This window comes from Manihot esculenta, chromosome 4 (genome assembly GCF_001659605.2).
Source record: "Manihot esculenta cultivar AM560-2 chromosome 4, M.esculenta_v8, whole genome shotgun sequence".
Lineage (NCBI taxonomy): Eukaryota > Viridiplantae > Streptophyta > Magnoliopsida > Malpighiales > Euphorbiaceae > Manihot > Manihot esculenta.
In genome coordinates, this window is record NC_035164.2 from 35,618,313 (window position 1) to 35,637,309 (window position 18,997).

The 18,997-nt window shown below is 34.2% G+C and overlaps 1 protein-coding gene and 1 pseudogene across 1 annotated transcript; one reads left to right on the forward strand and one right to left on the reverse strand.

Annotated features, from left to right (window-relative positions):
- Positions 1-707: 707 nt before the first annotated feature.
- LOC110613919 (mitochondrial import receptor subunit TOM40-1) lies at positions 708-6,400 on the forward strand. The gene is made up of 11 exons (XM_021755336.2): positions 708-960; positions 1,915-1,996; positions 2,102-2,201; positions 2,321-2,416; positions 2,552-2,602; positions 3,439-3,504; positions 4,307-4,408; positions 5,110-5,178; positions 5,250-5,333; positions 5,725-5,820; positions 6,042-6,400. Exons 1-11 carry the CDS (start codon positions 810-812, stop codon positions 6,093-6,095), a joined length of 951 nt encoding a protein of 316 aa, XP_021611028.1. The 5' UTR covers positions 708-809; the 3' UTR covers positions 6,096-6,400.
- A 798-nt stretch (positions 6,401-7,198) lies between these two features.
- Positions 7,199-17,819, reverse strand: LOC110612712 (annotated as a pseudogene).
- Between the last annotated feature and the right edge of the window lie 1,178 nt (positions 17,820-18,997).

The window sequence follows — 18,997 nt, forward strand, 5'->3', positions numbered from 1 at the left end:
TAAGTAATTAATTAATTGATTAAATTACTTGTATATTTTTATGAAATCAAAATATTTGCAATTTCTTTTAAAAGTTAATTAAATAATTTAATATTAATAATTTTGAATATTTATACATTTAATACTCTCAAATTAAATTAAAACTAATCAATTAATCTTTTAATTTGCATTTTATTATTCAACACATTAGAGTGCGATTTTATAAATAAATATTTAAACATAAAACATTGAAATTTAATAATAATTTATCCTTTTGAAAAGTAAAAATAAAACTAAAATCCGAATTAGCACTCAAATTTTATCTCCAAATTCTTATATTTTAATTTAATTTGATTACCATTATAAAGTTTGATATTGATAATTAAATTTTATTTTTTCAAATAAATTATTATTATAAAAATTTTCAATTTTATATTAATGAAAAAGAGTAGATTAAACTAAGATTTATGTCCCATTTCCTCCAAGGCTTAGCCTGGTGGAAAGTGCATCCTGTAGCCTTGAAAGGTCTGAGGTTCGACTCCCCCAACCCCTATTTCAAAAAAAAAACTAAGATTTATGTATTTAATCATTAAATTTAATTTTATAAAATTTCAATTAGATTAAATTGAAATATAAAATTGGAATTATTATTAGGTAAATTTAAAGGATAAATCATAAAATAGAAAAAGGACGGACCCCACATCACTTAAAACCCTTTCTTAAACCTCGTAGTAACGGAGACACACAGCCACTCTCGCATCGCTCTTGGTCGCGTTTCTCGCTCCTCTCTGTTGCTCTGATTTATCGAGTATTGAAGCTCACAAACTGCAATGGCGGGGATGGTACCTCCAGGTACGGCGATGCTAGGCGAGGCATCTGCTGCAGCGTCAGCCAAGAAGATCAATGAAGTTGGGAAGAAAGTCGATTACATGAACCTCCCTTGTCCCATTCCCTATGAAGAACTCCATCGTGAAGCTCTTAGTTCAGTTCTCTGTCTCTTTTTCCTTCTTCGTTGCAACTGCCTTCTATTATCTTTTTCCTTTTTTCCAAAAAAAAAAAAAAAAAAGGAAATCTTTGTTCGCTTGGGCTTCCTAATTAATGTGAATTTGTTCCTGGATTCTTCCAATAGTTGTTTTTTCCCCTTTTCCCTACATTACCTCTAGATTTGCATATTTTCTGTTGTATTTGGGACTTCCTTGCTGCTGACAAACACACGGGAGATTTAGTTCTAGCAGTTAACCTAAGCCTGAAACCCTAATTTACTTTAGTTAATATATGTCACATCCATGTAAGCATCTTGCATGAAATGGATAGCTAATTGCAAATTGGCACCTAATATTTGGAGACCTATCCATACATACATTTTATCATTTCAGATATGCTATATACTATATAATTTCTTTCCTTTTGTAGTTATGTTTCGATTATTCGTAGTTCTTAATGCAAATGATAAAATGGGTTCGCATTTCCTTGTTGGAAGTTTGTGAACAAAGCAACATTGTCTGAAGTTAATAATAAAGGACGAGTTTTGGGCATGTGTAATTTTATGGCTGGCAAAAAGCTCTAACATATCTAATTTTAATTCGTGCAAGGGATCACCAGTTTATTGTTTGCAAAAGTGGCTGCAGCTTAGTTGACATAAGCATTGCCACAAGTGAAAAAAAAAAGTTGTTTTCTCTCTAATTTGGGATGCTATGTACTTTTATTAGTATGTGCTGCTGGCTAGTAGATGTCTGTTGCTAATATGTTATATGAATGACTAATTGTATGTGATGAAAGTTCCAAATTTGGTGATAATATTCATTCTTTTGGATCAGGATATCTTAATAAAAGCTTTAAGAGAAAGCCATATGCTTTAATGGAAGTGTAATAGAAGTTTGGAGCTGAAAAGTTAGCCATTTCAAATTGTTGAATTTTTTGATACTTCTTTTGCAGTGTCTTTAAAGCCAGAGCTTTTTGAGGGGATGCGCTTCGATTTTACCAAAGGACTCAATCAGAAATTCTCTCTTAGTCACAGGTTGCCTTTTCTTTCTCTCAAATTATATGCTTTTCAATATTTCATTTGCACTTCCTCTTACAATTTTCTAATTTTTTTTTTTAATGTTTCATCAAATGTTATCAGTGTGTTTATGGGACCTATGGAACTTCCTTCACAATCTGCAGAAACCATCAAAATCCCTACTGCCCATTATGAGTTTGGTGCTAACTTTATAGACCCTAAGGTTATTTTTTGTATTCTATGTACCTTTTCCGGAATCAGAATCATCTCGCTTATAGATCTTTTTAATTAGTATGTCTTTATTGTCAATCAATAGTAAGATAATTAGAGTGGTGTCTGTAGTTAATGCTTTTTGGGAGGGTGTTGACGGATGGGAGACTAAATGCTAGAGTGAAGTGTGATTTGACCGATGATCTTACTCTGAAGGCTAATGCTCAGGTGGAATATGCTTTCATGTTCATTTACAACTCATTTTTTCTCATGCAGAACCCTCTTCCCTTTTTCAGTTGGGAGGTAGGGAGGTAATATTTAAGCTATTTTAACATTTTGTTTTATATGTTTTTCTCCATCCAGCTTACAAATGAGCCCCATATGTCACATGCCATGTTCAACTTTGATTATAAGGTTAACCTTCTCGACTTGTTCATTTTTGGAATTTTTTTGGTTATAATATCCTTAATACATGTAATTGGTATAACAGATATTGTTGTTGCTTTACTTTTCATTTATGCATTTATGGCAGCAGCAATGATTATTTGTTTATGCATCCTACAGAGGGTGAAAATGATGCACATTTTCTCTGTTAACCTCAATTTTCATGAAAATAACCCAATGCATTTACTTTAAATATTGCTTCCATTTTGCCATAGTGACCTTTTCTTAATTTTGTATTTGCTAAATAAGCTTATTCATGATTCTCCTTGTCATTCTATTCGGGAGTTTATGATATTAGGTTCTCGTTGGTTATATTATTTATGCACTTCGTTAGCTGGCATGTGGAGATTTTATTCAGATTGTTAAAGGTAATATAATACATATTAACCTGTTCCTTAAACTGGGGTTTTCTGCTGCTAATCTTTCAGAATGTAGCTTCAGAAACTTTGACCAAAAGAAATGGTGATTCTGTCAGTTCTTGTTTGAGTTTACTACTCTATAGATCATTATAAGGTCCAGTCAACTTTTATTATTAGCTAGATTATAAGATCCAGTCAACTTTTATTCTTTACTACCAGTTAATATTGAAATATGGCTAGTCAGATCTTTGGGCCTCTATTTCTTCTTGGATTTTCTTCACAGGCATTTAGAAAATAACCTTCAGGTTCATCTCACATTCCTGAGTAGAAAATTGGTAGGAAATATCTTATAACTTGAGTAACTTCTATTTAAGAATATTTGCTCATCTCATTCTGAATTTTGTTGCTTTTTGCTATTTCTTTCTGATATTCTTTTCCCTTGCATAGGGTAAAGACTACAGGACCCAGCTTCAACTAGGAAATGGAGCCTTATTTGGAGCCAGTTACATTCAGGTAAGTTATCTGAATCAAGTAATGAATAGCTATGGAATTTTCGTGATATAAAGATAGTATCACAGAATGGAATATGATATTTGCATCTTACTTAACATCAAACCAGTAAATCATGTGGAATAGGAATAGGAACAATATAAGATTTGGGCAAGTGACAATTAACTTATCCAAATGTCCTAGAATTAGAAAGAATTTTCTTGTACACTACGAAACAGGAAAGATTTTATATTATTTATTTCATGCCTAACAAAAAAGAATGCCCTTTTCCAATAAGCACATGGCAGTATCTCTTTTGTCTTTCCAACTCTTTTGAGGTCTTTCTTTTTTGCATTGAACATGAGGAAAAAGTAAGAAAGTGTTTGGGGCATCAGGGTAGGAGGTGGGGTATGGATGGGGGTACTGCTAATTAGTGTATTACATTCTCCCTTATATTGAAGGATGCTGTTCTTTTTCTTATTTCTTGATTGATACTGCTAAGTGCAACATGGTTCCTTTGTTGTACCTGGGATGGGAAGTCTAATGCTCAACTACTTTATTGAGGCCTATCTTCTTCTTTTTTTCTTCCTTGACCCATATCCTCTCTCCCCACCCCCCCCTCTTTGTGTGTTTTTTTTTTTTTAAATTCATTGCAACTTTGATTGCTGTGTATTATAGTCCTTAATTTACATCTTTTGACTTAATATTATAGTCCTTGGTACATTGTGAGAAGCTTCTTCTTACTCTTATTCTCTCTCTTTTTAATGGGGTCTGTTCTCCTAAATTCTTTTTATTTTCTTTTTATTGTATCTTTGTATTCATGCAGAGTGTGACGCCACATTTGTCTTTGGGTGGTGAAGTTTTTTGGGCTGGTCAACATAGAAAGTCTGGTCTTGGATATGCTGCTCGATATGAGACAGATAAAATGGTATTCCTGCCTTACTTTCATCCTTTATCACGTATCTGGCCTCCAGCAGCTTCATCAATGCAATAAGTTATATTGGCCTAAAATAATATGACACCTTAGACCTTGTTTCTCACAATGTTGAGCAAGCTAAAATGGAAGACCCCTTTGAATAAGGGAGATATTGAATGGTTGTATTCGCTCAAAGAGGCATTGAATCTGGTATCTCTTTTCCAATTCCAGAATCAAGAAGTGATGGATCAGTAAATTCATTTAATTGGTAATGTGTCAGATGTGATGGGGGGAAGAGGGAAATTAAATGTTGAATTATTCATTATATCAAAACATATGCTATATCACAGGTCCTACCTGTGTGCCCATTCTGTGAAAAATCTGTAGGTAATGCTTATGTTATGCGTCTGTCTACATACAGTTGTAGATCACATTGGTTGTAAAATGTGACTCATTAGACCAAAATCAATTTATTTCTGCTCAGGTCATCTTTTAAAGTGGAACCAGGAGTTTGCATACCATTTAAATCAGTCCTATACTCATATCCAATGGATTCTCCAACTTTTCATTTTGTGTTTGCTCATTCCTGGACCAAATATATTGGACTATTTGCCAGTTACACTGATCAAAAGGAGTAGCTTTGTTTTTGCTATGCACTATTGCATTACTTGTTCTGACCAAGTCAAATTACCATGTTACCATATTACCTACAGGTGGCAACAGGGCAAGTTGCTAGCACTGGAATGGTTGCTTTGAGCTATGTTCAGAAGGTTTCTGACAAGGTACTGTTTCTTGAGGAAGCTTTGTAATTGGTTATTTATCCATAATGCTTACACTATTTTGTTCTCTCAAGGTTTCACTAGCTACAGACTTCATGTATAACTACATGTCAAAAGATGTGACTGCAAGTGTTGGTTATGATTACATCCTTAGACAAGTAAGTATTATGGTTTCTGGGTTTTTAATGTTTATAAAGTAGTGAATTTTCAGCAAATGCAGTTGTATCATTTTAGCATTCTTTCCAAAAATATTTCGAGTGTTTATTTTCATTGATAAATAAGACTGTATATGGATGGTTTCTTTGTAGTGCACTTCTATCTATATGGAATTGCATACTAGCAGTACTTTCCTTATTTTATAATAACGATTGAAATAATATAGAATGTTGAAACAAAAATTGTGCTGGTTTTGGATCATGAATTGCTCATAACGAAACCACCTGTCTTTCTCTTTATAAAGGAGCAAAGTAAAAAAGCCAGGCTATCTTATCAAAGATGGCCTTGATAGGAGAGTCTTATCAAGGATGCTAATTTTTGTTGTTGTTTCAGGCACGTCTAAGAGGAAAGATAGATTCCAATGGCTGTGCAGCAGCTTTCCTAGAAGAGCGCTTAAATATGGGTCTCAATTTTATTCTTTCTGCTGAGGTAAGGGGTTCCATCATGTTCAATATGATGCTTTTACTTATAAGTTGTGTAGGAAAATTATGATATAATTTATTGAATATGATTACGTCCATCTAAGTCTCATAACTGGATTGCAAGCCTCCACAGGTATCTTTATATGGTTTGCACAGCATTCGAGGTGGATCTTGAAAAATGTAATCCTCCAACTTCTAACTGGATTTTAATTTATTCGTGGCTTGCAGTTAGATCATAAGAAGAAAGACTACAAATTTGGATTCGGATTGACAGTAGGGTAATTGAATTGAAGTCCCAAAGGTTTATATCAAAGCTTTACATAAAGTCGGTGCTAGCTAGTTAGCAAGTTTTCTAGGTAAACTTTGCATTTGATGTTGAAGGTCAAGGGGTTGGTTGTAATGGTTTGAGCAAACATTATTTGTGGGGCTGTTGCAGCTGCTGCAAACAGTTTTTTAGCTTCAATATTCATTCTCCGGAGATGTCACTTTATTTCCATGATAGGGATGTACAATTTCAAGATGAAACGTAGGGATGGTTCTTATAATAAGGTTTTCATTGAATAACACTTTCGATGCTTTATTCTTAATTCTGTTATATTGTAAGCCTCCAAGCGATGAGATCAGTGCTCAATTTGTATCAACCAGGTATCCGTGGCCAGGCTTTGAGATAATATCAACTCTTCAACCTGCTCGTAGGAGAGAAATCGGCTAATTGTGGAAAATGTTTTTAGAGATAATAATTATTATTTAATAATGTAACTTATATTGCAACATTAAAAAATACTGGGTGTTAATAAGGGTTATATATATTAAGTGTTTATAAGACTTCTCAATTTCAGAAAATGGCTCTTTTAAAAAGGGAAATTTATTTCTATCAAATATGGTTTTTCTTTAATATGAAAATTTTTTTTGTTGACTAAACTTTTTTAAATATTTCAATAATTAAAAAGTTGAAGAAAAGTTTGTATAAAAATTAGTTTTTATATAAAATAGTCGTAGACTCTGTTTATATCCATTACAAATCAAATTTCTTAAACTGGGTTTGAAGTGAGTTGATCATTCACATCAATAAGACTTTCTACCGAAAGTGCACGAGGCAGAGGTGTGGTTAAATATATAAATATAGAAAGACTGATGAGATCATTTAACAAAGGATGAGGATGTTGCACCAGAAAAAAAAAAAAAACAAACAAAAAAGTCTACTAAAAGGAAGAGGGTGACCATAGTCGAGTTAAACGGGAAAACCAGACATAAAGAGCAGCAAGAAAGGAGGAAAAAGGGAAGCCAAGAAGAAAGAGGAGCTTTCAAAGAGATTGATTCTTTGCCAGACATCATTGAGGAAGTAGCTAAATAAGATGAGAAGCACAAATAACGTTTCAGACGAATGGTAGTACATGTCCACTTCTTCTATAATTCTAATAATTCTTTCATAAATTACAACTCTAATTTCCATGTGCATTACAACCGAGGAGGCTTTTGTTGGTTGACTTCATCTTGGAAAGGCTGGCCTTTTGTTTTTCCAATTTTTAACGAAAAAAGCTGGCATGAGAACATCAAAACCCAGATTTTGGTTCTTACGAAGAATGCATGTGAATATTCGCCTTTTATTTCTTAGCATTTTATTATTATTATTATTCATGCGTATCATTCAAGTGCCTTAGACCTGACATAAGTGAAAATTTGTTTGACCTTAAATAAAAATTTAAAATTTATTTGGCCTAAAAGTCATAAATGGATTTAGTTGATCTTTGCCAAATAATTGAGGGGTGATTTTAGACTTTTTTTCGGGTTCAAAATTCTAAATGTAGCTGTAAATACTAAATAGTGCTTATAAACTTTAAGCCAACCACCCTTTTAATCGAATAAAATTAATGAATAGAAACTCATAGAACTTCAGTTATCCCTAAAAAATTCACCCAATTGCGACTTCCTGTCTGTCTAGTACATTTAGTAAAATATGGACAGATTATGAAAAGAAGAGAAATGAGACAAATCTAAGCCCAGATGTAACTGGATAATTACATATAAAGAATCACATCATGATAGCACAATAACTCAACAGGTTAACTGATTTTTGGAATCTTCATTCTCTTCAAGTTTGTAACTCTTTTAAAATTACAAACTCTATATTAAACAAATTTCCTAGTAAAAAAGAATTTGAAATCTAACCGTGTTTTTCTCTCCCTGGTAACCTGCATTTGTGGTGGAAAAAGAGAATAAAAATGTCTGCGTTCATAATCCAAAAGAACTGTGAAAACTCATGAGAACTTACCCATCTTCAAAATTAACGGAATTCATCATGGAAATCATAGTCCTCGTCGTCTTCATCATCATTAAAAACAGAACTATAAAATACATATGGGTTATCAACCATCTCCATCAAAGATAGGCGCCCATCTTTATCTGAATCAACCTGCAATGTGTTTTACACAATGTTCAATGATGTAGCTTCTAACTTAATAACAGGCAAATTTGCTTACATATCATTACAGCAAAACGCAAATACAACCCAACTGATTGTCCTCATTTCTAGATAACCCTGGGTTCCTTTAGCATGGTACTTCAACTAATGTCATAATGCGTGTCCACAGTTTTAAGGGACAAGCTTCAGGACAGATCCTTCATGAGGAAAATGGATCAAAAAGATGAAAAAAGTTCAACCACAAGTGACAAGACCAAATAAAAGCTTCGGCTGGACAAACTACCAACACAATTCTCAAGAGACAATTCATGAAAAAATTAAAGTTTGCAATTTCAAATTAGATGTCTCAAAAATGAGTGATCCAGCAGATGTGGGGAAATCACAACAGAGTCTCTTGTCAATAATAGCAGTCAACTCATCCACCCCCAACCTTAAAATAAAAGCTTCTCTCCAGTACCTTAGATATGATGTAATCTGCTTGTTGCCCTCTGATGGATGAAGCTTCCCGATTATAGGTAGTAACTCAATATCAGACAAATATCTAAAAAGAGCAAACCAAGATCAATAATTAATCAAACTTATAAGATCATTGAATAATGAAAATAACCTATTAATAGATTCCCAAACAATACCTGTCACCATCTTTGTCTAGCTGAGCAAACAAAGTCCTAGCTGGGGCCTCCATAGAATCATCAGAGAGATGTGAAGAATCATGAGTTTCTTCATCATAATTTCTCACCAAGTCAAATAGCCCATGGAAGAATTCTGTAAAATGAAGCTTCCTGTCTTTGTCTGAATCTCTTTCCCTAAGGAAAGAAGAAGACAATCAGCTGGTTAACCAAAAGCAGTGAAATAAAACGCAAATGGAACCACATCATAGAAGTAGTTGGCAACAGAATGAATTCACTAGTGGAACAGAGAGCATTGTATTTTTACTTCAAATATATGTTCTCCATGTTTTAATCAAGGCTGAAACACATGGGTGGATATAATGTATAAGGAGACCACAAATTATGCCTCTAAGGTCATTTGCAGCAGAATAGAAAACACGAAATATTAGATCAATATACTATGTGTTTCATTTGCAACAGAACAGAAAACACAAAATATTTTTATCAATATACTCTCCAATGGATATTCTTTCTAAGATTTCCATAAAATGAAACAAAATAACCCTTAAGCAGCATGCCAACTGTAATTTTAATTATATGTTATTATTGCTTTATATGTCACTATTATGAAAGACAAGTTAAAACTTTTACCTAATTAAATATTAATTAACATTGATTTTCAAAAATAAAATGATGAAATGAATATAGACAATTTCAAAATGCTCCTCGAGGAATTAGAATATGCTAATAAGACCTGGTAATCAAGTAGAAGCTCACTCATTAAACTCTGTTATATTCAAAAGACCATCTCCATCTGCATCTCATGCATTGAAATGTTCTTCTTTCCACCAGCCCATATCATAGCCAAAAGAATTATTGTCTACTAAATAAAAAAGAATCAGCCAATGATTCTCATAAACCCGCAATCACTGAATCATAGGTGTAGCAAAGAACAAGGAGAAACTATATGTAACAAAATCTAAGTAGGAAAAGGAAAAGAAAGAGTAAATAGACAGAAGTAAAACCAGAAAACCATTTTAGAAATTAAGAACAGAAAACTACATTTTGGGTTTTGGTAGAGTGAGCAATACAAGTATGAAACCAGTTTTGCATTAGAAGAAAACCATGTTAATATCCAATTGACTGAAGTAGAAAACTTAAAAATCTGATTTTAATGTACTGCAAACTGTGATCCTCACCATTATTGAGGTTTTTTGAGATACTTCCCGTAAATAGCCTAGATTTGTAGTGATTATGTATATAACTAGGGATATGATTATGTGATATAATTATGATATAATTAGGGAATTAATTTATTTTCTTACCTAATATGTATCCTTTAAATAGTATATATACTCCAATTGGCTTGAGGAAATTATCAAGCATTTTTCTCTCAAAACTTTTGCTTCCCTCTTCTTTTTTACTATCGTTTTCATAGTATCAGAGCCAAGAAACTTGATTCAGCTGTGAGCGGCAGATTTGCCGGAGATTTTCTGGAAATCAGTTGGTCTCACCACCTAGTCCACCTTTCTCGCTGGCTTCCAATCGGCGATCCGGTGAAGCGCCACCACCAGAACTGCCTCCACGTACCGCTTAACCAGTCTGTCTCCGGTACACGCGCCGACGCGTGAACCATTCTCTGGTGACCTTTCCATGTCGACGATCCTTCCTCCAGCATTGCTCAATGCCGGCGACTCCTGTCCACTAGGTCCGGTCACCTGCCCAGCTCATCCTCACTGTCGCTTGTGAACAGTAGCTTCGGATCTACTGTTCACAGACATGGATCCTCTTTTTTGGCAGATTCAGATTCAGTACCCCTGGCCCAATCAAATATTGCTCATTCCGGTAATTTTTTTATTTATCTAACCAAGTCTTTACCCGTTGGTTCATGGATCCTCGACTCTAGTGCTTCTGATCATATCTCTGGTAATCCCAATCTTTTCTCTACTCTTGTTTCACCTTCTACACCATCTAAAGTCACATTAGCTAATGGTTCACAAACTCAAGTTAAAGGGATCGATAAAATATATATCTCTTTCCTTCTATCCACTTGACTAATATTTTATTTACCACTTAATGTCCATACAACCTAATCTCTCTTAACAAATTGACTAAAGATCTTCACTGTTCAGTCATCTTTACTGCTGAATCTGTGGTTGTGCATGACCGAAGTACTGGGAAGATAATTGGAGCAGAATATGAGTCACAAGAATTGTACTATTTTTCCACTTCTAAGTCTCTAACCGCTTTTGTGTCTTCCACCTCCATTGAACTCATTTATAGTCATTGGGGACATCCAAGTCTGAACAAGTTACAAAAACTGATTCCTAGTCTCTCTTACTTGCCTTATTTAGAATGTGAGTCTTGTCAACTTGAGAAGCAAACTCAAGCTTCTTTTTCCAAGTGAATCAATAATAGGATCACTTCTATATTTGACGTTATTCATTCAGATATTTGGGGTCCAAGTCGAATTAGTACAACTCTAGGATTTCAATATTTTGTTACCTTTATTGATGACTATTCTCGTTGCACCTGGCTTTTTTGATGAAAAATCGTTCCAAGTTATTCTCTATTTTTCAGAAGTTTCATGCTGAAATCCATAATCAATTTGGTGTTCACATTAAGATATTGCGAAGTGACAATGCAAGAGAATATTTGTCTTCTTCGTTCACTCATTTCTTATCTACTCATAGTATTACTCATCAAATTTCTTGTTCTCATACCCCACAACAAAATGGGTTGCCGAGTGAAAAAATCGGCATTTGATTGAAACAGCCCGCACCTTACTCCTACATCACAATATTCTGTTGCGTCTTTTGGGGAAAGTTGTCCTTACTGCCTGTTACTTGAATAACCGGATACCTTCCCTGTTTTGCAGCATCAAAGTCCTCGCTTTGTTCTATTTCTTAACCAAAATTCTACCCAGTTGTCTCTGCATGTTTCGGATGTATATACTTTGTTCATGATCATACTCCTGACAAAGATAAATTCCTGTCCAAATCAGTCAAATGTGTCTTTCTTGGCTATTCACGGCTTTAAAAAGGTTACAAATGCTATGATCCTACTATTAACAGATATTTTGCGTCTGCAGACGTCACCTTTTTTGAAACCTTTCCTTACTTTTCTTCTAGTCCAGCACACAAAACCTTTATTCCTAGAGTTTTGCCTATACCTTCGACTCTTATTTCTCCTTTGCCTCAAGTGTATCCATCTCCCAATTCTATACCACCTCTTTAAATCTACACACGTCGGCCTCACCCATCTGCTAATAACAATGACATTTCTCTCCCTAATGCTGATACTTCTAATGACTCACCTTCCGTTCTATCATCACCTACTTCGGTCATGCCTTCAGCAGCAACAGCTACTTCTCCATTTGCTCTTCGAAAAGGTATTCGCTCTTCTCGAAATCCTCATCCCATTTATAATTTTGTGAGTTACTATCCTTTGTCTCCTTCCTATTATACTTTTGTTTCTACTGTGTCTGTTGTCTCTATACCCAAGACAGTTAGAGAAGCATTGGATCATCCTGGTTGGTGTAATGCAATGGTTGAAGAGATGACTGCTCTTCATAATAATAGAATTTGGAAAGTGGTATCTTTACCACCTGGCAAGTCTACTGTTGGTTGTCGATGGGTTTACATAGTTAAGGTGGGACCTGATTGTAACGACCCGGAAACCGGACCGCTACCGGCGCTAGGATCCAGATCGACTTAAGGTCGCCGGGACCCGTAGCAAGCCTAACATACATCCTGTATACCTGTTTAATTCCATACATGATCAATCATTTACATAAAAATTTAAACTTTTTCTTTCATTCACCAAGCTTAACCTGTGTATGCACAACTCATAGCCATAAAACCCCACACTGGAGCCCTTATCAAATGCTCCAATGGGGTAACATATCATATATTAAGCTTGGTTTACATAAACCTCAATAAAACATCTCATTAAAAGGATCATGTACCAAAGAGGGATTAACATACACCAGGGCCAAGCACAATTCTATTCTCAACACAATTCTTTACATAATACCACATTACAACATTTTACAATACATGTCCACATCTAACTATTACATACAACATGACTTCTTTACTCTTGCTGACTTCCTGGTCTATCCCGTACCTGCAAACCTGGGGATTAAGGGAATGTGGTGAGCTACTAGAGCCTAGTGAGCAGAATAATAAAGCATATGATCTTATGGAATGCATCACACCACAAACAAATCACAATCAAGGATGGACTTGTCACCAGTAGTCCTCTACATACCCAATAGTGCCAGGGGCATAGAATGGGCCTCGTCCTGGTCTTTCTCTTAACATAACATAACATAGCATTCCAATAATGCCAGAGGCGTAGAATGGGCCTCGACCTGGTCTTTCTCTTAACATAGTGCCAGGGGCGTAGAATGGGCCTCGACCTGGTCTTTCTCTTAACATAGTGTCAGGGGCGTAGAATGGGCCTCGACCTGGACTTTCATACCATACCATATCATCATCATGTCATATCATACGAGGACTAAATGATCATCCAATACCCATCCACATCATCATCATATTATGCAATGCAACATATTCATGAATTCTAATGCAAACAACCTAATATATCTCATGTCATTCGTGATTCATGAACATGCTCAGAACTGATTTATTTACTTTGAAACATAATGAGTTATTCTACTCACCTCAGGCTAGCTCTGAAAAGACACTGAAACAGCTAACTCACTGCTGGGGTCCTCGATTCCTCGGGTCCGAACCTACACAGGTGGACTCAAATGAGGGACCAAACATACATGAACATGACTCTAAACAACTCCCCAAAAACCCCCCTAAAACACCTTAAAACAATCATAGAAAATATGCAAAGGAAGGCTGAACAGGGCACTTTCGGCGGCCGAAAGTCCCTCCAGAGCCGAAACTCAGCCACTTTCGGCGGCACCTTCGGCGGCCGAAACTCCCCTCCAGAGCCGAAAGTCCAACTTTCGGGGGCAGGGTTTGGCAGCCAAAGGCTTGCCTCCACAGGCAGGTTCGGCGGTCGAAAGTCCTTCGGCTGCCGAACCTAAGTTCTCCCAAAGGGGCAGAACTCAGCCTCCTCATGCACATTTTGCCTCCCAAACCATTCAAACATGCATTTAGCTATTCTACAACATGCAAACCCAAGCAAACAAGCATATCGGGGTCTCAAACTAACCTAAACCCCAACACCAACACATATAGCAACTCATACAACACACATTATCCATAAACTCAACATTAACCTAAACATGCATTTCTACCCCATAACCCCTCAAAACTTGCTTAAAACATACAAGAAAGGTAGGATCGAAGCTTACCTCTTGAAGATCGAGAGGAAAGACGATCCTAACTTGGAGATGGGAGAAATCTAGCTCCTTGGGTCTCCAAGCTCCAAAACTTGATCTTAGCTTCAAAAACTTCAAAAACCAAGCAACCACTTGTTAAAACTTGAAAGATTTGAGGAAGAACATCAAAACCAACCATGGGAGGGTATGGACTCACCTCTGGCCGGAAATGGGGAAGAAAACTCGCCCATTTTCGGCCATGGGGCCTTTTATAGGTGGCTGGCCAGACCACCTTCGGAAGTCGAAGATGACTCCAAAACTCATGCAAGTTCGGCAGCCGAACATGAGGTTCGGCAGCCGAACCTGGATTTCCCTCCATGGTCTTTTTCATTCAAAACTCAATTTCTTTCTTATTTAAAACCTTAAAATACATTAAAACATTTTATAAAAACATGATTTTGCCCTTCTAGAGGTTTCCAACATCCGGGATTCCACCGGATGGTAGGAATTCCGATACCAGAGTCTAGCCGGGTATTACACTGATGGCAAAATTGATCGCCTTAAACCTCGCCTTGTAGCTAAATGTTACACACAGATTTTTGGACTTGATTATAGTGATACTTTCTCTCCAGTAGCTAAAATAGCTTCTGTTCGCCTCCTTATCTCATTGGTTGCAATTAATCATTGGACCCTTCATCAACTGAACATCAAAAATGCCTTTCTTCATGGTGAGCTAGCCGAAGAAGTCTATATGGAGCAACCTTCAGGGTTGGTTGCTTAGGAAGAGTCAGGCTTAGTATGTTGTCTTCGACGCTCCCTGTATGATCTAAAACAGTCTCCAAGAGCATAGTTTGGATGATTCAGCATTGTAGTTCAATAGTTTGAAATGTCTCGAAGTAATTCTAATTATTTTGTATTTTTTCGTCATAATGACAATAGATGCATCTACTTGGTGGTCTATATTGATGATATTGTCATTACAGGAAATGATCATGATGGAATCTCTCAGCTTATGCAATATTTGTTCAGTCATTTCCAAATTAAAAACCTAGGGAAATTGAAGTATTTCTTGGAATTGAAGTGGCACAGTCTAAAACTGGTATTGTGATTTCTCAACGGAAATATGCTTTTGATATATTAGAAGAAACAGACATATTAGACTGTAGACATGTGGACACTCCCATGGATCTAAATGTCAAACTTGTTCCTGAACAGGGGGAGCCACTTAAAGATTCTGTTAGATACAAAAGATTAGTTGGCAAGTTCAATTATCTCACTATCACGCGATCAGATATTTCCTTTGTTGTAAGTGTGGTTAGTCAATTTCTTCAAACCCCCATACAGTAATTATTGGGATGCAGTTATTTGCATTATTAGATATATCAAAGGAGCTCCAGGACAAGATCTACTCTACGAGGACAAGGGTCACTCACAAATTGTTGGCTATTCTGATGCAGATTGGGCAGATTTCCCTTCAGATAGACGATCTACTTTAGAATATTATATTATGATTGAAAGAAATCTTATATCCTGAAAAAGTAAAAAACAGGGTGTGGTTGCAAGATTAAGTGCAGAAGCAAAATATCGAGCTATGACTTTGGCAGCATGTGAACTCATTTGGTTGAAGCAACTCCTTTAGGAATTGAAATATAGCGATACTTCCATATTGCATCAAATCTAGTTTTTCATGAGAAAATGAAGCATATAGAGGTGGATTGTCATTTTATTAGGCAAAAGATTGAGTCGAGATGCATTTATACTAACTTTGTCAACTCAAATGATCAACTAGCTGATGTTTTCATAAAATCTTTTCGAATTCACGAATCAAATATATGTGTAACAAGCTTGGAGCATATGACATGTACGCTCTAGATTGATGATGAGTGTTGAGATACTTTCTATAAATAGCTTAGATTTGTAGTGATTGTGTATATAATTAGGAATGTGATTAGACTATAATTAGGGAATTAATTTATTTTCTTATTACCTGGTATGTATTTTTATAAGTAGTATATATACCTCAATTGGATTGAAGAGAATTATCAAGCATTTTTCTCTCAAAGCTTCTGCTTCCCTCTTTTTTTTCATTATCGTTTTCACAGTTTAACTTTAGTTACTAAACTTTCTTGCATAAAATAGTAATTAATGCATTAACCAATGAATACACATAAAATTTTTGCTCACAGCTCAGTACATAATAGTTATGGAGAAAACAACAAATTTAACAAGATCTTCATCTTACCAAGTGAATCTTATGTAATGGCGTGATGCATACCACAAAACATAGTTCCACAAATGGTTGATATTACACTTAAAATTTTTGGGGAAAAAGTCTCCTTCACGCAAAGAAAGAGATAAAAGGTAAGCCCACAAATTTCTACATATCTTACACCCTCAAAATGGTATGCTTCTCAAACTATGTTAACCTGGCAATAAAATCTTAACGCAAGTGAACAATTCAAGGCAGCAATTATGACGCCAAATCAATGCTTATAATTCAAGAAAACAAATAAATGAAAAGTCAGGGTTGTGTTACTTTTTTTCATCTTGAACTAATCACCTAGGAACTAGCATGATTGGTTAGAATCCCCTTAATGTCTTCAGAATAAGTTACATGATAACAATTCCAAAGCAGAACAAAAAATATCAACTATCAAGCATCAGTAAGAATTTAGGTTCATAAAAATATGCAGTAACCCTGCTAAATTTGGAAAAAATATATTAAAACAGCAATTCACAAGAAGAAAAGCTGGCATCAGCCAGGCATCAGACTATAAGTAAAAGAGAAACCAGAAATAATACCTAAAACACAAAATATAGCCAAGAAAAAAATTAATAAAATCTAAGTTTATAAATTGAAAAAAGGAAGGAAGAAAAAAAAAGACAATTACCTGAATCCGGAACCCAACTAGGAGGCTCGTACTCAGCAAAAGAAATGAACCCATCATGATTTTTTTCATGGACATCCATCTCTCTTTGAGTCCTATGCATGACTTCCGTCTCAGCCTGATTCAAATTCCACTCAGTCAATTCATGCTCGCTCACATAACCATCAACTGGGTCCATATCAATCTTCAGAAACAGCAGAAACAACCTATTCATCGTGTTAGGCATCTCCTCAATCAATGAGCATAGAAATATTTTAGCACAGAATAAGCCAATCCGCAAATGTGAAACATTAGGAGTAAAAGAAACTACCAATTAACTACATTTCAGTTTGTCCTTAAAAAATAACATAAAAAATAGAAAACCGCAATGCAAACACTAATGCTCTGTTCAAATAGTTAGACAAACTCCTTCTTGAAGAGCAAAAAAATGACGTACAACTACCATATGGCGCTATAGCACTCTGTTCAGTTTATTCAAATCTAAATAATTTAGCAGAAAAAAAAAACAATGACATCGGAGTATATAACGAGTCTCCTCCTCAATCAATGCACAAATGCTAAGTTACATTCTTGTTGGACAATGTAAAAAAGAAAGTAACTAAAGAAGAAAACCTGCTCGTGACTTTGAATTTCACTTCATCGTTGAAATAATCCTCGGCATCCATGAAATCCTCCCATGCTATAGGGACTGACTTCCCCACCAAGTGTTGAGTTTAGCTTGCTCTGAGATTTGTGTTTTAACCTTTGAGGGCAACGACTTTGTGTATGTTATGAGGCATAAGGTTTAACAAATTTCATTCTCCAAGTTAAATAATATATTTTTTTATAAAATATTTATAATTATAATTTCAAAATAAAATTTATTAATGTAAATTGTATTTTTAATAATTAGATAATTTACTTTTAATTTTCATTTAAAAATGATAAAAATTACATCAAAAATTAAATTGTTAGATTAAAATATAAAATAATATAAATATTAAAATTTTTTAATCAATTAATTGAATAATAATATATGTGTCATATTATTTAAATTATTAAACTGTTACATATACTATTAAATTTATTAAAATATAAAAATTGAAATAATTAAACTAAAATGTAAATAAGTGTGGGGTGTTTTTTTTTTTTTGGCCATCTATTTAATATAAAACGACATAAGCTAAATTTGACATAAATAGAATGTAAGATTAAAATTGGAATCCAGATGTGTGCCTGAAATGGAATATATACTATACTTTTTGAAAATACAAATAATTAATTATTTTTTAATTTTAATAGTTAGATGTAATTGTTTTATATTTGACAAAAAATAAAATATTTAACATTTAATAATAACACATGGATATTTAAATATAAATTATTTATTATTAAAACCACTTTATCTAAATACAACTCTCAATCAAGCATCACATAAATCTATTTATATGTGCATGATAAGAAAAAAAAAAGCTGAATTCACTTAATATTTTTTAAAAAATAAAAAAAAGTAATAAATTTATTATGCCATAATGGAAATCACAGTAATTTCCATAGAGATCATAAAAACAAATCAGGAACTTGGCGTCTTAATTTAGAAATCAAATTTAAAATTTATATCAATTATTTATTTAATCAATTTAAAATTATTATCCACTTTATAACAATATATAAATTTATAATTTTATTTTATTTTTAAAAAAATTCTTAAAATAAATATAATTAAAAAATTATATTTTTAATATGTATACAAAAATAAAATTAACAAGACAAAACAAATAATACATATCTATATCTAATATATATTTGCCTTTTTTGAATAATCATTTTCCGTGTATATTTAGTGTCACTAACTGAAAAAAGGAAAACAAGTCAGCACACACCAATCAAAGATTGAAACTTTGCTCTGAATTTTATTACCATGTGAGACCATGAACAGGTAATCAATTATCCAATTCACATGTGTATCTATAATATTATAT

What these genes read in the sequence shown, in the direction of transcription:
- LOC110613919 (XM_021755336.2), top strand. Translation starts at nt 810, where the DNA reads ATGGCGGGGATGGTACCTCCAGGTACGGCGATGCTAGGCGAGGCATCT. An exon ending in CTCTGAAGGCTAATGCTCAG is followed by an intron (nt 2,417 to 2,551) that starts GTGGAATATGCT and finishes TTCTCCATCCAG; the next exon opens with CTTACAAATGAGCCCCATAT. An exon ending in TTCAGAAGGTTTCTGACAAG is followed by an intron (nt 5,179 to 5,249) that starts GTACTGTTTCTT and finishes TGTTCTCTCAAG; the next exon opens with GTTTCACTAGCTACAGACTT.